At 46.7% G+C, this 22,996-nt stretch overlaps 1 protein-coding gene and 1 long non-coding RNA gene across 3 annotated transcripts in view; both read left to right on the top strand.

Annotated features, from left to right (window-relative positions):
* The window catches only part of LOC132023124 (uncharacterized), a 37,501-nt gene extending 20,630 nt beyond the window's left edge, over positions 1 to 16,871 (top strand). For both annotated transcript variants that reach the window (XR_009405861.1, XR_009405862.1), the window contains exons 3-4: positions 15,503 to 15,650; positions 16,577 to 16,871. This is a non-coding gene — a long non-coding RNA (uncharacterized LOC132023124). The remainder of the gene's footprint in view (positions 1 to 15,502; positions 15,651 to 16,576) is intronic.
* Positions 16,872 to 21,030: 4,159 nt separating this feature from the next.
* PSMD9 (proteasome 26S subunit, non-ATPase 9) overlaps positions 21,031 to 22,996 on the top strand; it is a 22,764-nt gene continuing 20,798 nt past the window's right edge. Inside the window, exon 1 of the mRNA XM_059408350.1 lies at positions 21,031 to 21,267. Coding sequence (XP_059264333.1) covers positions 21,130 to 21,267 — 138 coding nt within the window. The 5' untranslated portion in view covers positions 21,031 to 21,129. The remainder of the gene's footprint in view (positions 21,268 to 22,996) is intronic.

Below are 22,996 nucleotides of genomic sequence, written 5' to 3'. Positions count from 1 at the left end.
GTTTAGTGTCTAGCCTTAACAATATCCTAATTATGAAGAATGGCTGGCCAGTGGGAGAAGACTTGTTTGGGGAATAAGGGTGACCCCAGGTGTGTCCTCTATCAAGTCCTAAGGAAAGCGGAGTCATCCCTTATCTTCGCAAGTCCACAGTTAACGCTCTGGATTTTACGGAGCAACTTTGTCATCTCAGCCATACAGAATCGGTCAAGGGGATAGCTGAGTTACACAATTGTTGGGGACTCCATCCAGTTTTCCAGCTGTTCAAATAATCCTATGCCCATGGAGTCCTGTTATTATCTCCACAGAATAACAAGCACGAAGATTGTCCATACATGAGCCTTTGTAGCAATTTTTCTGAAGTTTCTTCCCTCAAGTGGTCTAGCTTACACAAACAACAAACATTCAAAGACAGAACTAGAATTTGATGTCCACAAAGCTGTGTTGTTGGAACATAATTTTTCTCTAAATTCCCCCTTATTTCCAGAGATAGCCAAATCAAGACTAATTCATTTGTGGGTTTTTTTTTTTTTTAAAGATTTTATTTATTTATTTGACAGAGAGAGATCACAAGTAAGCAGAGAGGCAGGCAGAGAGAGAGAGGGCGTGGGGGAGCAGGGTCCCTGCTGAGCAGAGAACCCGATGCAGGACTCGATCCCAGGACCCTGAGACCATGACCTGAGCTGAAGGCAGAGGCTTAACCCACTGAGCCACCCAGGTGCCCCCGTTTCTGAGTTCTTGTTCTGAGGTTCCTGCAAAATGAGTTCTGTCTTTAAAGAGATTCATGAAAAGGACTTTTGTGTGTGTGTGTGTGTGTGTGTGTGTGTGTGTGTGAGACAAACACAGGTATTTGCTATCTTTAAGATCATAAAACCAAACTGGGTAAGAATCTCCAGAACTTATGGGAAAGCTGCATTCAAACAGGACAAAAATAAAAAATGTAGGATCGAATGAATTAGAGAAGATGATTATAGTTTTTATGATTCTTGTTTGAACCACTGCTGGTTCTCTCATGTTTGCTCTTTCAGATTAAGGAAACTTTTTTTTTTTTTTTTAAGATTGTATTTATTTATTTGAGAGAGGGGAGAGGTCAGAGGGAGAAGCAGACTCCCTGCCAAGCAGGGAGCCCGAAGTGGGACTGGATCCAGGACTCAAGGATCATCACCTGAGCTGAAAGAAGACAGCTGTTTAACCAACTGAACCACCCAGGCGCCCCCAAAGGAAACTTTCTCTTAAGACATCCATGATACACAGAAATATCATGATAAAATATCCCTTTGTGAACAAATTGAAACACTTAACTTTTCTTCCCATTCAAACCCTCTAAAATTCAGAAACTCTCTGTGAGTATTCTTCCTTCCACGGCAGTTACAATTATTTGCATAAGTTCAATAAGAATCTGTTCTTGTAACAGGACACTGTTGGAAACACTAGTTATTTTGCCAAGGTTTTGACTGACTGTCATATTTGAGACAGATAAGTGTAAACTCAGGTAAGGCCAGACAGCTCTAAAGAACTAAGGTTGACTTTATGGGGACAGTGAAACCCGCTGAAAACGTTGGTCTGAAACTTTGTTTATAGAGTTCCTGGTAGCTGTACCAGATTAGCAAAGAACATTAGTTCCTGGCAGGTGCAGGAACCTGAGGGCATTTCGGGGACCTAGAGAAGAGGCATGTGCCCAAATCTCTACTGGAATCAAGAGGCTATTAAAAGTTCAATCTAGGGGCGCCTAGGTGGCTTGGTCATTAAGCGTCTGCCTTTGGCTCAGGTCATGATCTCAGGGTCCTGGGATCGAGCCCTGCATTGGGCTCTCTGCTCAGCGGGGAGCCTGCTTCCTCCTCTCTCTCTCTGCCTGCCTCTCTGCCTACTTCTGATCTCTGTCTATCAAATAAATAAATAAAATCTTTTAAAAAGAAAGATTTTATTTATCTATTTGAGAGAAGAGAGAGAGCATGAACCCAACAGGGGCAAAAGGCAAAGGGCAGAGGGGGAAGCAGGCTTCCCACTGAGCAGGGAACTGGATATGGGGCTCGATCCCAGGACTCTGGGATCATGACCTGAGCTGAAGGCAGAGGCTTAACGGACTGAGCCTCCCAGGCAACCCCATAAAAGCAGAGTTTAAAGGACCTATATGGTCGGGGCACTAGGGTGGCTCAGTCTGTTTAACGTTGGACCCTTGATTTTGGCTCAGGTCGTGATCTCAGGGTTGTGAGATGGAGCCAAGCATGGAGCCTGCTTGGGATTCTCTCTCTCCCTCTCTGCTCCTCCACCCCCACCCCTGCTTTCTCTCTAAGAAAAAATTTTAATTAAAAAAAAAAAGGATCTATATGGCCAATCACTATTCTTGCTGAGCTTATTTAAATAATTAGGCCACGTTTGTTAAAACTGGACTTGTTTTAGGGGCAAGTCTGCTTCTCCCTATTCCTCTGGCCCTCTCCACTGCTCGTGTGCTCCCTCTTGCTCACTCTCTCTCAAATGAATAATAACTTTTTAAAAATCTTAAAAACCAGACTTGTTTTACAAATGAATTAGTCTTGGGGCGCCTGGGTGGCTCAGTGGGTTAAGCCGCTGCCTTCAGCTCGGGTCATGATCTCAGGGTCCTGGGATCGAGCCCCGCATCGGGCTCTCTGCTCAGCAGGGAGCCTGCTTCCCTCTCTCTCTGCCTGCCTCTCTGTCTACTTGTGATCTCTCTCTGTCAAATAAATAAATAAAATCTTTTTAAAAAATCCATTCATTTCAATCTTAATCTGTCCTAACCACTCATAAAATTTTTTTTCTAAAGCTTTTCCTTCACAAACCTTCTACAACTTTCTTTTGGATTCAGATTTTGTCCCAAGCCTTTTCCGTCTAGCTCACTAGTCTCAATTTAGGACAAACTTACTTTCTTTTTCCCTCAAGAAAACGTATGCTCGGGCACCTGGGTGGCTCAGTGGGTTAAGCCGCTGCCTTCAGCTCGGGTCATGATCTCAGGGTCCTGGGATCGAGCCCCGCATCGGGCTCTCTGCTCAGCAGGGATCCTGCTTCCCTCTCTCTCTGCCTGCCTCTCTGTCTACTTGTGATCTCTGTCTGTCAAATAAACAAATAAAATCTTAAAAAAAAAAAAAAAGAAAACGTATGCTCACTTCTTATACCTTTTTTACATGTCTCCTACTTTCTTACATAAAGAGTTGCTTTCCTTATCATTTCCATCAGTCTTAATTACATTCAGCAGAATTTTAACTCCTAGAAACCTTAGTCTCCACTGAAAATGAAGTAGTATAATTCAATCGTGAACTATTAGAACGGGATTCTTTAGATTGGCAAATTTACGAATACACTTCGTCATTTTTAGGAACATGTATTTTCCTAGTAAAATGTCTCAGGAAGGCACGAAGCATGTTTCCTACAGACCCTAGTATATTTAGTCTCTCCACAATAAGAAGCCTAAGGCAGGTAAACATTATGTTTAATAATTAATGCTTCTGTATTTTATCTTATTTGGAAGAGACTTAGATATCCAATGAATTCAACCCAATTTATAATTTAACTTAGCAAAACCTCCAAGTTTCAGGTTACCGAAGATTTTGAAAGCTAACTTAGCAATGACCTATGAGAACTTTAGGAGACAGGCCAAAGTAACTATCATTTTTTGAAAGCTTATTTACTTTTAGTAATCTCGATACCCAATGTGGGGCTTGAACTCACAACCCTGAGATCAACAGTCACATGCTCTTCCAAACAGAGCCAGCCAGAGGCACCCCCTCACCCCCACAGCGCATCTTTTTAAAAGAAGTTTATTTATTTATTTATAAAACGAACCATCATTTTAAGCCATCTTTTTGCCAACAAATTGCAACAGAGATAAGGCGAGGTTATTGGACTTCAGTAAACCTTGTTTGAATGAGAAGTTTTATAGTTAATGCTGATAACTCTAAAGACATATCTATTTTAGTTACATCAACAAACTTAAATTAGCCTTCATACTCAGAATTATGCATCTGTGGGCACTAGAAGTCGATCAGTTTCTTCCCCATTGTCAGTTTTTACCTGGGGTACCCGTGGGAAAGTCTAAAGTGGGCAGTGTAAGTGCAGGAGAGCTGCTGGGCCTTCAGGGGGAAGGGAAAGATAATGGGATGGCATAAAAGAAAGATCATCTGGAATGTTCTAGGACCAGATGGGCCATGAAACCCAGCAAGGCACATTCTGCAGTTTTTTTTTTTTGGGGGGGGTTGGAGATTTGGGGGACAATGCCATGAAGGCTTGCATGTAAGACCTCTGACCATTTGAAGTTCTGGCAAAAGAGGTCAACCGGGAAAAAAAGTATTATAAGCAAGTTCCCTAGAGGGGCCATACCTCTTGATCTGGGAGTCTGTAATGAAGCCAGGAAGCACGACATAAATAGATGGGACATTTTTCCTCAGGCCTTGGGAGCCCAATTTGTTCCGGTTTTTATTTTTATTTATTTTATTTCATTATTATTTTTATTATTTTTATTTTTATTTTTTTAAAGATTTTATTTATTTATTTGACAGACAGAGATCACAAGTAGGCAGAGAAGCAGGCAGAGGGAGAGGAGGAAGCAGGCTCCCTGCTGAGCAGAGAGCCCGATGCGGGGCTCTATCCCAGGACCCTGGGATCATGACCTGAGCTGAAGGCAGAGGCTTTAACCCACTGAGCCACCCAGGCGCCCCTCATTATTATTTTTAAAAAGATTTTATTTATTTGTCAGAGAAAGAGAGCACAAGCAGGGGGAGCAGCAGACAGAGGGAGAAGCAGACTCCTTGCTGAGGGGTGAGCCCGATGTGGGACTCGATCCCAGGATCCTGGGATCATGACCTGAGCTGAAGGCAGATGCTTAACCATCTGAGCCACCCAGATGTATCTGTTCCAGTTTTTATTAAAAACACATCCCCGGGGCGCCTGGGTGGCTCAGTGGGTTAAATCTCTGCCTTCAGCTCAGGTCATGATCTCGGGGTCCTGGGATGGAGCCCCACATCGGGCTCTCTGCTCAGTGGGGAGCCTGCCCCCCCCACCCCGCCGCCTGCCTCTCTGCCTACTTGTGATCTCTATCCGTCAAATAAATAAAATCTTGAAAAAAAAAAAAAAAACAAACACATCCCCAGGGCAAGTTCAAAGGAATAGAAGGGAATTGTAGAGACCAGCTGCGGATTCCCAAAGGGGCGTCCCACCAAGGGGAATGGAGCTCGGATCATCAAGATTTCAGGCAGTGTGCCCCACTCTGGAAAGAAAAGAACTTGCTGTGACTCCCGGCAGGATTCCTGAGGCATGCTGATTGTAACACTCCTACAGCTCCCTCAAGAACTTCCTTTAATGTTTTACCTCTAAAGCTTTTCTTCTGTCCCTGTTACGCCCTCCTGTAACCACCCCCCCCCAAAAGATACATGTTAGCAATCGCCTTTCAAACATGCAGCCCACTGATAGACATTTGAAGGGTCTCATGACTAATGTTTTACTAAACCATGAAAGCAACCTTATCTTAACAATAGCTAGCTCTCCAAGGTCCTGGAGACCTTCCTTTTAACATGCATAAATTCCTAAGAGACTTACACTGTCCCCTAACCCCCACTAACTAACAAGTCTATAATCGGTCACTCCTCACAATCCCAGTACAGCTCTTCCTGCTCACGGGTCCTGTCCCCATACGGTAACAAAAGCCCCTTTCTGCAACCAAAACGTCTCAAGAATTCATCCTTGACCACTTGCTCCTGTCCCTGCATGGCCACTGACCTGAAAAAGAGCCCGATGTTTTATGGGGCGACTGGCTGTAGTAGGGTGTCCCACCAAGGAGAGGGTCCTGGGAAATGACAGTCGTTCCGCATCAGGAAAGGGGCCCAAAAGACCACACCAGGGAGCCTCCCTAGCCCGAGACTTTCAATTGTCTGAGGAATACTAGGGTTAGGCCACTGAAGGGCCAGAAAGGGAAGGATCCCTCTGAAGGGCAAGCGGGAAAATCCTTACCCCTTTCAGACAGGGCCATCCGAGGGCTTCCCCTACTGACTTGGGATCCTCGCCGAGGACTAACCAGTTCCCGAAACAACTGGAGAGATCATCAGTTCTCCAAGGAATCCTAGAGGCCATGCTCTGAGGGAAAGTCCTGAGAAATTCCTAGAGAATGGGGAGAGTCCTGGGCCAGCAGACGTTCCCCCAGATGAGCCACCAAAGTGTGGGCATCCCAGCTGGGGAAGGCAGAGCAACGGGCATAGAAGTTTATTGGAGTTTACACTGTAAGGAGGCAGCGGGCACCAGGGCAAAGGAGACACGGTCTGCCGTGAGCTGGTGGTGAGGACCACAGTTACAGGGCGGGCTGAGCACATATGGGAACGTATGGAATTGTCCCTTTTAAAAAAGCTAACTGTGCCTGGTTGTAAGTAGCCCAGTGGATATTAAGGCCTGTGGCTATTTCGAGGTGGGTGGCTTAGTGAGCCTGCTTGTATTCTGGCCCCTGGTGTGATCACTGGGGGCCCCTGGGCCTTGTGCCTTGCTCCCGGTTCCATTGCTCAAGCCTATTGCCTGAACGTGGCCTTGCCAATTTCCTCCTCTGTAAAGTAGGAATTAAACTAGTCCTCCTTCCTAGCGTTGTTAACGAGGGTCGTCTGATCCGCCGTGTGCAGAGTGCCTTGCTGGCTACCTGGCCCCCAGAGAAAGCCAGTTAATGATTACTGATTAAGTTGACTATTATAAGGAATGTGGGAGGGTCTCAAATGTTAGATTATGGTATTTGGGTTTTATCTCTGAGGCAGCAGGGGAGGGGGGCTTTTTCGAGTTTTATAGCGGCAACATCATTAGGACTTGAAAGGCTCCTCTCTTCAAGGTCAACATAGGGAGGAGGGCTGAGCAAAAAACCCAGCTGTTCCTAGCTGCTGTGCTTGGAGTGGATCGGCCCAGTGGCCTATTTATGAATCTTTATTATATTCAGAGAACATAAATAAACCAAAAGGCTTTAGTTGCATTTTAAAATTGGACCTAAAAACAGCCAAACGGTCCTGTGCTCTGCTTCCTAGAATCAACACAGCTACAGAGCCCCCAAAAGAGAGAGTGAGGATTCAAAGGCGCATGGACAGATCTTCTCCTTTCTGACTCAGGCCCCAGAGCCCTGGCCAACAAGGGCAGACAGCAGTCTGGGAGCAGGTGAGGGCTGGCCAGGGGGCTTGTCTGTTATCCGGTGGTGCAGTGCAGTGGGGTGCTGGGTGTGGCTAGTCTTTATCTCTTAGGGCACAGAGCCCACATGCCTGAACTTCGGGGGACAGGGAGCTGTATTACCAGTTATCAGCGATGGCCCGGAGTGTCCAAGAGAGTTGCTGGCACGGGATACAGTATCCCCGGGCTCTGGACACCATGAATTTGGGCTGCTCCCAGATCCTCTCTGATTCTCAGTGTTCATGAGATGAAGGATGTCTTCTGGGCTTGGCTCTGGGAGCGCTGAGGAATATCTTGGATATTTGCTGCCAGCGTCCAGTCCTACTCTGTTGTTACAGCATCTCACTTTTCCTTTCGGGAATCATTCCTTCGCCTTCCTGTGCATGTGATCTGGGGCTAGGCGAGCCAGGACCAGCCAGGGAGAATCCCTGTGATTGCTTCAGGGATGGGACCCTGACCAAAGCTGGCCAATGAGCTACTTTGGTGTGGGACTTCTGCTTGAGAAGGAGCCTCTCTCTGAGCTCTGTGTGGGTAAGCTTATGGAATAGAGCTTTGGAGGCCATCTGCCTCCACGGAGGGAAGAACGTGCCAGTGTATGAAGCCCGCCCCGGGAATGCAGGGATGGGAAAGAAATAGGCAGATTCCTAACATCTGAGCACCGTGTTCCGGGCATGCGTCTGGGTGAGCCAGAATCTTCCCTCTAAGGCTTCGGCCCGTCTGAGTTGCATTTACGACCTTTACAACCACTCATCCTGACAAACACTAGGAGAACACTCATCTAATAACAGCAAGAACACAATCCATGGGCACTTACCCAAACTGCCACTGACCTTGTTTCGAGTTTCTGGCACAAGATGATAAAACAAAGTGGCAGACTTTATCAGTTTTTATTATTCTTTTTTTTTTTTTTTTTTTAGTTTTTATTATTCTTTAAAAAATTCTCTACGGGGGCGCCTGGGTGGCTCAGTGGGTTAAAGCCTCTGCCTTCAGCTCAGGTCATGATCTCAGGGTCCTGGGATCGAGCCCTGCATCGGGCTCTCTGCTCAGCGGGGAGCCTGCCTCCCCCCCTCTCTCTGCCTGCCTCTCTGCCTACTTGTGATTTCTGTCTGTCAAATAAATAAATTAAAAAAAAAAAACCTTTAAAAAAAAATTCTCTATAGACAGTGCTCCGCTGTGGTAGGCACATAGATATCCTGTCCCAGCTCCCCTCGAGGAAGGAAACTTCTGCCCAGGTGCAAGGCACCGGGAGGCCACGTCGGAGCTGTCAGTACGGCTGCTGTCATTCTCAAGTCTCGGGTGACAGGTTTTCTGGGCTCCTCTCTGACTTGAGGTTGGGAATGTTGGTTTGGTAAAGACTCAGAACTCCTCTCGGCACAGATCCCCGGATGTGAAGGACCTAGGGAAAACTGAGCAGCAGCTAAGGGCCGCTACCTCAGGCTACCCTTTGGACAACCAAAGGCTCTTGGAGGGACCGGGCTCCTTACTCGCCCACCCAGGTATCTGAAGAGAAAACCTTCTCCTACTATTTTCTTGGTGGATTACTCCCCCAGGAGAATGACTGGGGAAGCCCAGGAGGGTCCCCTGGGCAAGGGACCTCACTCACAGTTCCCTGTTACCGTTTCTGACTCCTCCTATCCTGGGCACGACTCGGACACCCATCAGACTGGCTACAGCAGCTATGTGCAGGAATGGCCAAGCAGCACAAAGGAACTGTAATCTAGGGGATGCTCCCCAACTTTTCGGTCCCATTGGGGCTTATCCCAGGTGGATTTGCCCTGCCTGGGTGTCCCATCTTGTCCCTCCATGTGGCTCTGCCAGACAGAGCAGTTCTACTAAAAGACGATTCGGTGGCTATGCCAGACAGAACGCTTAAAGAAGTCTAGTGTATGCATTGACTTCTAAGGGAAGCTTCAGGGTGGGGAAACCAGGGTCACTCTCTGGAGGTAGAACGAAGCCTGGGTAAAAGTCAGCTCCTCCCAGCACCTCACAGAGAGGACAGGGGCTCTGGCTGTCCGTCGCATGAGTCACTAGGGCCACACATCAGGAACAATGAGGAGGAACTGAGGTGGGGGGGGGTGCCTTTTCCTCTCTTCCCAAGTCTCCCTGATCAACTATAAGAAAATGAGGTAAGGGACACCTTTTCCTCTCCTCTTGTAGATGGGTAATTCCCCGACCAAGACCTTTACTCCTATAGAGCCCCATCCTGGCATTATAGGCTATAGAAACAGTATCAGCCCCATAAATCGCCCCATCTTGTTTACTTGGATGCCTTCCTGGTTTTAACTGGACGAAGGCAACTCGTTTTCTTTTGTTCTGGGGCAAGGCCGCAGTGTAAGTTAGAGGACAAGACTCGGCCACCTGAAGGACTTTGCCTTCCTGGTTTTAACTGGGAAAAAGGTGGCTCATTTTCTTTTGTTCTGATCTCAGCTTTGGAGGATCAATCCCAGCCTCCTGGTGGCTTTCTTCTGGAAACCTTCCTGCCCCGACTCTGGGAGGAACAAAGGAATACCACATCCTCATCAAAGCTTGGTAGGCTGGGCACCTGGGGGGCTCAGTGGGTTAAGGCTCTGCCTTCAGCTCAGGTCATGATCTTAAGATCCTGGGATGGAGCCCTGCATTGGGCTCTCCACTCAACCGGGAGCCTGCTTCCCCATATTTCTCTGCCTGCCTACTTGTGATCTCTCTCTCTCTCTGTCAAATAAATAAATAAAATCCTAGGAAAACAAACAAACAAACAAACAAACTTGATAGGCAAATGGAGTCTGCAGGGGAAATCTCCACTCCTGCCTCTTTCCTTCCTAGCATAAGATCAGGTCCCCGTACCTGTCCCGCTGTATCTGGGGACCCCTGCTGGTGCTCTAGGGTTTCACCATCTCTAAGAACAGGGAGTGCTCCAAGGGGGATCAAGGGGAGGGGCTGCTACAAGACCTGAGTTGAAGGGGGAACCTCAAAGTTTTCCAAACTTGAGCACAATCCTTCTGTTAAATCAGATCCTCTCTGAAGCAGGAAAATGTGGGATTCTGGCCACTGTTGAAAGATATGGGTGTCAAGGGATGGGTGAGCCCATGGGTGCCTTCAGTTTCCAGCGCGAGTCCAGCTCTGCTTCCTTAAGAGCCCGGTTAGGATCCTAAGGATCTCCTTGGAAATTGGTATCATCGTCACTCCCAAGCTTGTATCCTAGAGGGACTGAAGGGTCTATGGGGATTTCTCCCTCATTCATTTCCTGGCTTAATGGGTACAGTTGGAGCCAAATGTGGTTAGTCTCCCTCAGGACAGACCGTAAGGAATATTCCCAAGCAGCTGCCAAAACTCCCTTTGTTTCAGGGAAATTCCCTGTCTTCTCTGGCCTGACATGGACTGCCTCTTTCCACTTTGGTGGGAAAAAAAACCCCATGGCATCTACTCACCTGCACTCAGAAGGTTTAGAGCTGGCAGTGATCCTGTCTTGGTTTGCTGAAGGTCAAAAAAGCTGGCCTTAAAATGGTGGTTCATCTTGTCTGTCTCAAAAGCTTTCATGGGTAATAATGTTAAGGAAGTTTTGTTTGAATGATTAATGGGATTACATCTAGGTCTTTTCCAAAGTGCTAAAGCATTGATAACCGGATATCAATTTATGCTTTCAAAGGCTGTTTGGGTCTGTCGATAAAAAATGGTAATCTTGTGTGTCTCAAAGTTTTCAAGGGCAATTGTTAAGATAGTTTTCGAAGTCTCTGGTAGAGGATGTCTGGGTCTGCTGAAAAATAAAACTGTGAACCCAAACTCAGGAAGAAAACCCAACAATTATTTTTTAAAAAGATTTTATTTATTTATTTGACAGAGATCACAAGTAGGCAGAGAGGCAGGCAGAGCGAGAGAGGGGGAAGCAGGCTCCCCGCCAAGCAGAGAGCCCAATGCGGGACTCGATCCCAGGACCCTGAGATCATGACCAGAGCTAAAGGCAGAGGCTTTAACCCACTGAGACACCCAGGCGCCCCCCAACAATTTTTCTTAAGCGTGAGAGAATCTCATTAAATACACCTCTGTCTCCCCTGCCTGGTTGTCCCTGAGGCCAAGATCATTCTTATTTGGTAAAAAACTGCAAAAGTTGACTGCTGGCCCTGAGGGGACTCTAGAAGAGCTCTAACGAACTGCTAGTGGGTCTCTCACAGTTGGGACCAAGAGGAGAGAGTGAGGAAGAGAAGCTTCAGGAAGTCTGAGGCTTTGGTTGTGACCTCCCAAGACTCTGGCACAGATGCCATTTCTGTAGCTGCCTGGGACACTGATGTGAGAATGCCTCCCATGGCAAAAACCAGGCCCTGTAACCCTTGTTGCCTGTATGGAGGGAGACACTGGAAATCTGAATGCCCTCGGGGACCTCAGTCTGCGAGGGCTCAGATGGCCAGTGCTCTGACTGGATTTGCTGGGGCCCGGGAGCAACAGCTAACCCTAGGGAACCCAGCACCTCCGGTAATTCTGGAAACAGAAGGAAAACCAGTTGATTTCCTTCTTGATACCACCTTTTCCATTCTGCTCTCTGCTCCAGGCTAACTTTTTAACTGCAGTGTTGTCATTAAGGCCGTCACTGGGTGACCCGTAAGCCAAATTTTTTTCTCGCCTTCTGGGATGCACCTAGGGAGATCTAATTTCCTCTCACTCTTAATGCTTGGGAGCCACACATTTCTCTTAATTCCCAGGTCTGGACAACTCAGGCTGAAGTGGGCTGGGCCTTAATAGTGCCTATTCCCATACACCTTACGGGCTCCACAACTTTCTCTGGCCGGAGAGGGTTTTTTGGGTATAACAGGACACTCGTGGATACTGGGACATGGAGAAATAGCAAGCATGCTCTGTTGGCTGATCAAAGACACCCAGGAGGCCTGTATATGGGATCCAGAGTCAGAAAAAGCTTTTAGAAATCTCAAGAGGCGGGTCACCTGGGTGGCTCAGTGGGTTAAGCCTCTGCCTTTGGCTCAGGTCATGATCTCAGGGTCCTAGGATCAAGCCTCGTATCTGGCTCTCTGCTCGGCAGGGAGCCTTCCCCCCTGCCCCCCGCCTACTTGTGATCTCTGTCAAATAAATAAATAAATCTTTAAAAAAAGAAAAAGAAAGAAACCCCAGCAAAAAATCCGGAATAGACTTTATTTTCTATGGGAGCTCATTTGTTGAACAGGACACCCGAGAGGCTGGAGGTTTCTATGAAACAAGAGAGAGTAACCCTCTCCCACCTGGGCCAGGCACCCAGCGGGCTGAGCTGACGGCCCTCGCTGCAGCTGTGGAGGGCAGGAAGGGCGAAACAGTCAGTGCTGACTCCGGGTACGCCGTCCTGTTCGTCCATTGTGCCATAGTACAGTGTGGAGAGAGACGTGTTCTGACTGCTTCAGGTTCTCCTAAAGTATCATCAGGAATTCACATGGTTCTATAAGCCGTACACAAACCCCAGAAGTAGCAGGTGTACACTAAAAAGGGCACAAAAAAGGAATGGACGGTTATAGATTGGCTGAGGCTGTAGCAAAATAGGCTGTCAGGTCAGAGACCCCTCTGGTCGCCGCCTCCCCCCACCCCCATTAGGGGTGGCCCCGTAACCCAGGAAAGACCCCGCTGTTCAGTTGAGAAAACACAACTGGCCACAGAACAGGGTTATACCCTCGCAGTCAACAGGCAGAGCTGCTAACCCATGAAAGATCCTAAAACCCTACACCAAACCTACTGTTTAGGTCAAAGATAAAACCCTACAAATGACCCCCAAACTCTTTACAGGGAGAAATTTAGATAGGACTATTAAAAACATGTTAAAGACGTGTGGAGTCTGCCCAAAGGAGAACCCACCCCCCCCCTTCACAATTCCCCGGAGGCACACAGCAAGTGGGAACTTTCCCCCGGGGAAGATCAGCAAATGAACGTCACCCCTGTCTAAAATGCATGGCTACGGTACCTCCTGGTGTGGGTAGATGGTCCCTCCATGCCCCGGACTGAGGCCTTTCCCTGTAAAACTGGAAAAGCCTCGGCAGTGGTAAAGACACTGGTAATCCCTTGGTTTGGGCTCCCCCCGGTCCCTTCAGAACGATAACGGAATCACTAGCCCTCTTGGTTGAGCTTCCTAACTCCCAGCCCCAAAATAACCAGCCTGTCCCCTTTCACCCTGGAGGGGACCAAGTGCTTGTTCGAGCCAGGCTGGGAAGGCCTGCATACAGCGACTTTAGCCACTCCAGCAGCAGTCAGAGTAAAGCCTGGATGCACCATTCCAGCGTCAAACCCTGGTCCCCAGCAGGGCCCAACAGCAAGAAACTCGAATCCCTCTGTAAACCCAGAGAGGACCTCCAACTAGGCTGGAAGCAACAAGACACAGATAAATGTTACTTCCCCTCTCTCCCTTCAAGTCGTCAACCCTATTGCATTCCTTTCGCCCGCCCTCTCCTCCCGGTGTGGGGGGAGTTCACTGAAATATGTTTTACATCTCACAGGACTCCGGGCTGTCCTGGGTCTTGCACTGTGCTCTGGGCCTTGCCTCCTAAGTAACCCGCTGTGTATTTTCCAGAATAAAGGTCAAACTCCAAATGGTATTTCAGATGGAGCCTCACTTGAAGGTCAAAACCAAACACCTACCGAGGACCCCTTGATAGTTTGGGAGGACAGGACCCCTGACTGCCGCCCCACCCAAGGCTCCTGACCAGCAGGAGGTGGCTGCCATCGGTTGTCGCCCTTTTCCCCTAATAGCAGTTAGGGTTACCTCTTCAGAGGGGGGATGATGGCGGAGAGTTGGAAAGCAGGCATGCAGGACGAGGGGCCCTGCCCTAAGAGGAACCCCCCCCCCCCCAGGACAGTTTTTTACGACCTGGAAGGAGTCCTCCTCCCTTTCCCATGATAGATAGGTGACAAAAATCTGATTGGATGACAGGTGAGGTGCCCAAGGGTTGCTCAAATCAAAACACCCCGTCAACAAGCCCATAAAACCCCTGAGACATAAAATCCCCGGTGGCAAGCCCCTCGGGTCCCCGACCTCTGTCTATGGGTGCTTTGGTGCTATCACTTTGCTATCACTCCATAAACCTTCCTCGGCTGCCCACCAGTCTGTCTGGTCTACCTCTTCACTCTTCAATGTTCTGGAAGACACTGGCATGACCAAGCACTGTGGGCACCGACGGAGAAGAAATCTCGTGAGAATTTCCAGTGGGGAAGACTGACCGGCAATCGTGTCTTGAACCACCGGTGGGGCTGGCCAAGGTGGCCTTCTGCCACCTGCCTGTACCTCTTCCCCATTGGATTTGCCACTATGGAGCCCTCCGCCCGTGTTATCCTCACAACTTAATATTATTGCTCATGTTTTATAGATAAGGAAATGGGGACTCAAACACTTGCCCAAATAATTTATTTTGGTCAGAAAATGCCAAGCCAGGGGAGCCCTTGGCTGGCTCCGTCAGTAAAGTACATGTCAATCCCAGGGTCGTGAGTTTGAGCTCCACATGGGACATGGAGCCTGCTTAAAAAATAAATAAATAAGGTAAAAACAAAGGTAGTAAGCTTTCACCACCTCCTAGTTATTTTGCCACTTTTTCATTTTACTTGTGCTTTTGAGGCAGCTTCTATCATATCTGTGTGACATGTTGGTGCATGTGTTGTTCTCAACTCCCAAGTTTCAGGGACTGACCTCACAGTGGTAGCTCGAAATTGGCCATGGGGAGTATTTACAGCACAGAATTCAGCAAATGCTACAGACCAAGGCTGGATTTGTTTTATTGATTGTCAGGGCAGGAGTGGACAATCTACAGTCCCTGGTCCAAATCTGGCCCACGGTCTATTTTTTTTCCCCCTCACTGCCTGTTTTTGTAATAAAGTTTTATTGGCACACAGCGGTACCAGTCCATTTACAAACTGTGTATGGCTGCTTTCATGGTACAGCAGCAGAGTTAAATAGCTACAGATACTTTTTTTAAAAAAAGATTTTATTTATTTATTTGACAGAGATCACAAGTAAGCAGAGAGGCAGGCAGAGAGAGAGGAGGAAGCAGGCTCCCTGCTGAGCAGAGAGCCCGATGTGGGGCTCGATCCCAGGACCCCAGGATCATAACCTGAGCCGAAGGCAGCGGCTTAGCCAACTGAGCCACCCAGGCACCCCTAAATTTTTGCAGTTTTAACGTTTAATTTTTAGTAGAATTTAATTTTAGGTGATGCTGGTGTGAAAAAAAAATCCGTTTGCAAACTTCCGGAAGAATCTATAATGGGCTTTCCTGAGCCCGTAGGAGTGGCTCGAGGGCTCTAGTTGCTTGAGGTTAGGGAGTGGGAGGCCTTTGTGACTGGGGAGTGGGCAGAGAAGAGCAATGGCCAGGAGGCCGAGCAAGTGCTCTGGCTTGAGGCCCAGGGCACATCAAAGGGGTTTTCTTTTTCCTTTCAGGTGAAACCACTATTATCACGTCAGTGGCTCCAGCATTGCGTAAGCCGGGAGTGAGGTTACTCAAGATTAAACACTGATGCCTTCCAGACTGAACCTGTGTCCTCATCATCCAAAGTCCCCAAGCTTTGAAACATCATCCACCCTTCAGGTCAGAAGACTGACTTTCCTTCTCCACAAGGGCAATAGGGGAGTTAGCTTTGGCCTACAAGTTGCTGTCAATGCACTGCTTCACCTCTTTGAAACCTCTTTTCGCATTTCTGAATACTGGGGAGAGCTTTGAGTCTCTACTACCTATAGAGATGGGAGTGACTCTGTGTCTAATACTATACATGTAACTTGACAACCCTGTAAGGTGGGTATTATTATTATTATACCCATTTTACAGTTCAGGAAACTGAGGCTCAGAGAAGCTAAGCAGTACATACTAGTAAATAGTAGAGTTGAGATTTATTCCCTTTATTCTCAGTGCCATTTTCTCATTTTTTCTTGGCGTGTCCTACAGTTTCTGGAGAACCTTAGGAATTTCACAAATGAAAAGGTTCGGAGAAGTTATTAATTTCTGGATGTCCGGAGGGTGTCATGAAAGAGAGAAGAGGTGCTTGGGGTTGTGGAGTTTTACACTCATTCTTTGTCCAAAAGGACGATGATTGCTCAGCTCCAGCAGTCATTACCTGTGGGGACGTGCGCCTGATTTGGCCAGATTTTGTTCAAATGAAGCTAGGAATTTGAATTTGTATGTGAAATCCATTGATGTAGAATTTGTACTTTTTATTAAGATTTTATTTGAGAGAGAGGGGGAGTGCATGCATGCAGAGGAGGGCGGGGAGGGGAGACGGAGAGGGAGAAGCAGGTTCCCTGAGGCCCATGTGGGGCTCGATCCTGGCAGCCTGGGATCATGATCTGAGCCAAAGGCAGATGCTTAATTGACTGAACCACTAGGTGCCCTGAAAGGTAGTATTTTTATTGAAGATTCATATACATGGAAAGATGCAAAAAGCACCTCTGAATTTTTACAAACTGAACACACATGTTTAACGAGCTCAGATATGTGTTTTATTTTATTCTTTATCACAGAGTTATTGAAAGTCAATTTAGGGGAAAGAAGAGAAGATACACATAATTAAAAGGAGAAAAAAACAAGGAGAAAAAAAAATACAGAAGACAAACCCACCCAGGATCCTTCCTCCACAGACTATAAACAACCACCATGACTGATCTGGGCATAACCACTGAGCTACACATTGATACGTACGTAGGTATGGGGACATGTATAGATGGTTATGAGTATAGATACACTTTCCTATAACAACTTCTTAGACGTGTGCTTTGTAAACACTTTTCATAGTAATAAACACCTATGTTCATTGTGTATCTGTGTGTGTTTCACTGAATGGCTGTATCATAATTACTTTAACCAACCCCTAGAAGCAAAATCTTGTCATTCATTAGAAAAAGCATCTACAATAATCTATCTTCCTTGGATATGCTGTTTCTTTAATAATTATTTTCTTTGTTAAATTACTTGGAATTCCTATTCATAAATATCCTGTTTTGTTTGTTTGTTTGTTTGTTTTGTTTTGTTTTTCTAGTCATCTTCTCCTCTGCCCCACACTCTGCCCAGGTACTAAATATTAACAATTTCATGTATAAAATCCCCTGTCTTTCTCCTTTCTCATGCAGTCAGTTTTAGTTTATGGGCTGCCGAAGTGAATACAGAGTTTTTTTTTCTTTTAAGTTATGTCTACACCCGGCACAGGGCTCAAACCCACGACCCCGAGATCAAGTCTCGTGCTGTACCGACTGAGCCAGCCAGGGGCCCCTCACTCTTGCTGCAGTCATGTGCAAGCAATTACATAGGCATATATGGGAGAATTTACTTCGCTGTATAAAAATAGGACCATACGCTCTTTGGGGCTCTGTGTCCTACTTCCCAAGTGTTGAAATATTGACGACTGTGCTGGATATACCTTTGCCCCTCCAAGTCTCTTCCCTCCCTGGCCTTCTCTGTATCCTATACCCTCTTGCCCTCAGCTTATCAGAGGCTCTGGCAGGAGGCGAGAGGAGGCAAAGGAAGGGTATTTACTCCAGATGTTTGAGCAGCAGCTGTGTTCCACTGAACACCACACTCCTGCTGGGTGGCTGCACCCTCTCTGGGTCCTGAAACTCTTGTCTCCCCCTGTGCCTATAGGTCTGGGGGTGGTAACTGACCTCCAGGATTGCCGGTCCCGGAAGCTTTCTTTATCCCTGATTTGCTCCCTTAAGTTTACTCTATAAACAGGCCTTACATTAAATGTCCCTTAAATAGCCTTCTGAGGGTGCCAGCTGTATCAGTAACTGATTTAAAATTCTTCTTTTTTAAAGATTTTATTTATTTATTTGACAGACAGAGATCACAAGTAGGCAGAGAGGCAGGCAGAGAGAGAGGAAGGGAAACAGGCTCCCTGCTGAGCAGAGAGCCCAATTCGGGGCTCGATCCCAGTACCCTGAGATCATGACCTGAGCGGAAGGCAGAGGCTTTAATCCACTGAGCCACCTAGGCACCCCTCCCCATTTTATTTTTTTTTTAAACTTTATTTATGACAGAGAGAGATAGAGAGGGAACATAAGCAGGGGTAGCTGGAGAGGGAGAAGCACGCTTCCCATAGAGCAGGGAGACTGATGCGGGGCTCGATCCTAGGACACTGGGATCATGACCTGAGCCACTCAGGTGCTCCTCAATAATGTCCTTTAAAGCTGCTGCTTTTGATTTTTAAAAATTTTAAAAATTTATTATTATTATTATTTTTAAATAATCTCTACACCCAGTGTGGGGCTGGAGCTCACGGCCCCAGGAGCAAGAGTCGTATGGTTCTCCAACTGAGCCAGCCAGGCACCCTGCTGCTTTTTGTTTTTTGAAAGCCCAAATAACCAGTTAGGGATTGTGCACTGTGTTTAGTTATCACGTCTCTCTCTTTTCTTCCTATTTTTTTTTTTTTTTTTTTTTTTTTTAGGGAAGGTGTCCATGTTAGAAATGTTAGTTTATTTTAAAAAGGTAATTGAGGGGTTAAGCATCTGCATTTGTCTCTGGTCATGCTCTCAGGGTCTTGGGATTGAGCCCCACGTTGGGCTCCCTGCTCAGTGGGGAATCTGGTTCTACCTATCTCTCTGCCTCTCCCCTTGCTTCAGCTCCCTCTCTCTCTCAAATAGATAAATAAAATAAAATATCGAAAAAAATAAAAAAAATAATTGAACAAAATATAGGAGGCGGAATGTAATCAATTTTAGTTTTTTTTTCTGTGTAAAGATTACTTTTGTAAGTTTTTATTTTGAAAGAATTTCAAGGTTACAGGAAAGTAGCAAAGATAGTAAGGAAGAATGTTAGTATATGTTTCACTCAGAATCACCAATCATTTACACCTTATCACATTTACCTTATCATTCTCTTGTCTACAAATATATATTTGTCCTTTTTTTCTGAAGCATTTGAAAGTAAGTTGCTTTTCTTGCCCCTAAATACCACAGGTGCATTTGCTAAGGACCTCGTCTTATCTAACCACTGTACAAAGTATCAAACTTAGGAATTCCCATCACTACTACCCTATCCATATTCAATTTCCCCCAGTTGTCCCAAGAATGTCCTTTATAGGGTTTTTTCTTTTCTTTTCTTTTCTCTTTTTCTTTCTTTCTTTCTTTTAGGGGAACTGGGATTCAATCAAGGACCACACATTACATTTAATTGTTGTGTCTGTTTAGTCTTTAAGCTAGGCAATTGCCTAGCTTGTATATGTGTATTTCACAACACTGACCTTTTTTGAAGAGTTCAAGCCTGTTGTTTTGAAGAGTGTTCTTTAATTTGGATTTGTGTTTATTTACCGTGATTAGATTTAGGACAAACATGTTTGAATACTACATAGGTGATGGTGTGTCCTTTTCGGTGCAAAATGTTAGGGGGCACATGTTTAGATGTCAAGTTTCATCATTTCATTAAGCTGGACTGAAAATTTGGAAGCTTATTCTTCTGTTTGAGCAAGTTGGTTACTGAAAGGGTTTTCTCAGTTGTCAGGTGAGGACAATAATAATCCTGGTTTCGCAAGGTTGTTGGATTGATACGTGTAAGGCACTTAGAACAGTGTCTGGCACATTGTAAGTATTTGACAAATTATTATCACTGTATATTTTTTAAAGATTTTTATTTACTTATTTGACAGAGATCACAAGTAGGCAGAAAGGCAGGCGGAGGGGGGGTGGGAAGCAGGCTCCCTGCTGAGCAGAGAGCCGGATGCAGGACTCAATTCTAGGACCCTGAGATCATGACCTGAGCCGAAGGCAGAGGCTTTAACCCACCGAGGCGCCCCTATCATCATTATATTTGGAAAAATTTATAGAGGCCTTCATATGTAAGAGACACTGAGTCATAACTCAATTCTTTACCTTTTCAGCTTCTGGGGCAGCATATGACATATATGAGACATTCGATAAATATTTGTTGGCAAAATCACAGCACTGAGATATATTGCAACCATTTTATAGATGAGGAAACAGGCTCAGAGCAGCGAAGTAATTTACCTAAGGTCATGTATGTTGCAGTAAGTGGCAAGAACCAGATTTGAACCTAAGCTTGTTGGGTCTGTAAAATGGAGGATAAAGTGGGGAACCTGGCTGGCTTTGCCAGTGGAGCATGTGCCTCTTGATCTGGGGGGTTCCAAGTTCCAGCCCCACATTAGGTTTGGAAAGTACTTAAAAACAATAAAATCTTAGAGTGCCTGGGTGGCTCTGTGGGTTGAGCTTGCTCAGTGGGTTGAGCATCTGACTCTTGATATCCACTCAGGTCCTGACCCAGGATCCTGAGATACAGTCCCCTCCCTCCTCACTCCCCACCGCTCCTGGCATGCAGCATGCTTAGGATTCTCTCTCTCCCTCTGCTTCTCCCTACCTCCCGCGTGCAAGCTCTCTCTCTAAAAAATAACAGTGATATCCACAATAATTTAAAAAATACAATCTTTTTAAATTATTATTTTTTTTTCAAAGATTTTATTTATTCGACAGACAGAGATCACAAGTAGGCAGAGAGGCAGGCAGAGAGAGAGGGGGAAGCAGGCTCCCTGCTGAGCAGAGAGCCAATGCGGGGCTCGGTCCCAGGACCCTGAGATCATGACCTGAGCTGAAGGCAGAGGCTTAACCCACTGAGCCACCCAGGCACCCCTACAATCTCTTTTTAAAAAAAGAGGGATAAGGCATCTGAATGTGTTTTGTTAACTCTGAGGGCTGGGTAGATGTGAGGAGCGGAGCTGGAGCGCCCGGCACGGCGCTCTGGCACAAGCATATGGTAGGCGCTCAGTAGATGTCTGCTGAAGGAACGCGGAAAGCAAATGAGTCACGGAGGGAGAGATCATCCTGTTCTAGCTGATGAGGGACCTGGAACCCCTGCCTCCCCATCCTGTTCTTCCCATGTCACCAAAGGATCTGTTCCAGCAGGGTGTGGCTTCCGGCGACCCCGCCCCCCCAAACCACACCTCTCCCTTCAACGGCGGCTCGCGGGTGGCGAGGAATTTTGGCCCGCGGGCGGAGCCGTAGCCGCAGTCTCCTCGTGCGTCCGCATCCAGGAAGCCGGGAAGCCCGGCGTTCGGGATCCCGCGCGGAGGTGCGCGATGTCGGAGGGGGAAAATAGGCCGAGCGAAGGCTCCCCGCAGGCCGGCGTGGTGACTGTCAGCAACGTCCAGGAGCTGATACGGCGCAAGGAGGAGATCGAGGCGCAGATCAAAGCCAACTATGAAGTGCTGGAGAGCGTGAGTGTGGGCTCGGGGCTCCCGGCGGCCTGCGTCTGAGCTCTCCGCCGTGGATCGCTGCCTGCCTGGGAGGCTCATAGCGGCACAACTGCGGCCCCTGTCGGCAGCAGGCAGGAGGAACCAACGGGATTAACTAAGCAATGGGTGTTGGTATTACCGCCAGCGTTTATGGAGCCCTTACCGTGTGCTGGGCGCTGTTTTAATTGCTTTACATCGGTTAGCTCATTTAACCCTCGCAGCAGCCTTTTGGGGCTGAGGTCTGTCATTCCCTCCATTTTAGGGGTGAGGAAACAGGCGTTACTTAACTTAAACCTGCCTCAGGCCACAGAGCTAATACATTTGCAGCGGTGGGGTGATAATCACCACCAGCTTCGGGGTTGAACGTGTACCAGAAGATCTGTACTTTGCTAACCCACTTTACGTCAGAAAGTCTTACACTTTCATGTGTTTGGCAAGCACCTGGGGATCTTGTTAAAATTCAGTTTCTGATGAGGACGGGGCGTGCAGGTGCAGATGCTGTATTCCTAGCAAATTTCCTGCGATCCTGATGCTGCTGCTCTAAAGACCGAGCTCTGAGTGACGGGTTAAGGGTCATTAACATTATTGTGTATGGAGGGAACTGAGGCCTAGGGTGAGGCCAACCCTTGTCTAGGGCTCTGGTGGGCCTAGTTCCCAGGTCTGTCTGACACCAAAACTGGTAGTTTTTCCTAGGCCCATGAGTGTAAAACCACAAATCAGCCTGCAGAGGAAAAATAAGTACATCCTAGGTAGGTTGGATGAAATGCATTTTAGGTGATGGGAGTAAAATGGAAGCATCAAATGAAGGCCGGGGTACCATTTTACTGGGTGCTGGCTAAATGCCTGAGGGGCGTTGGTTTGTGTGTTATATCATGAAATCCACACAACCACCTGTGAAGTTGGTGTGTTACCCTGAGGCTCAGAAAGGGGAGGTCACTTGCTTGGAGTCACAAAATGAGATTCAGATCTCAGGCCTGTTGAATCCAGAACTTGTGTTTTCAAGCGTTCTGCTAACAATTTTCCGAACTTTATTTTATACCTCAAATAGGATGCTGTATCCATAATACATCCTGTACTGCCGTTCCCTTGGTATTTTTCTTCATGTTGATCCACTTTTTTTTTTTTTAAGATTTTATTTATTTATTTGACAGACAGAGATGACAAGTAGGCAGAGAGGCAGGCAGAGAGAGAGAGAGGAGGAAGCAGGCTCCCCACTGAGCAGAGAGCCCAATGTGGGGCTTGATCCCAGGACCCTGGGATCATGACCTGAGCCGAGGGCAGAGGCTTAACCTACTGAGCCTCCCAGGTGTCCCTAAATAAGTTTATCTTAAATGAAAATTTTATAACTCTACAGCATATGAAAAAACTGGGAATTTTTTCCCCTTAAATATAAGGTTAAAATGCATATCACATTGATATAATATGTTCGTTCCTTTTGACTGTTTACCACTGCTGGCTGAAAGCTTTAAGCTTGAAGCCCTGCTCTGTGATTTTTTTTTTTTTTAAAGGAGGTAGAGCTAGAACTATAAATCTCTTAGGAAAAAGCCTGGGAGTGAATTTTTGTTACCTTGGATCAGGCAAAACCTTTTCAGATGTGATGCCAAAATCACAAGCAACGAAAGAAAAAGTAGATAAACAGACTTCATTAGAATTTAAAATGTGTGTCTCAAACCATAAGTGACTCTTAATCTCACAAAACAAACTGAGGGTT

Source organism: Mustela nigripes, chromosome 8, assembly GCF_022355385.1.
Source record: "Mustela nigripes isolate SB6536 chromosome 8, MUSNIG.SB6536, whole genome shotgun sequence".
NCBI classification, from domain to species: domain Eukaryota; kingdom Metazoa; phylum Chordata; class Mammalia; order Carnivora; family Mustelidae; genus Mustela; species Mustela nigripes.
Note: the sequence above shows the minus strand (reverse complement) of the source record. Positions and strands in the feature narration are given on the sequence as shown.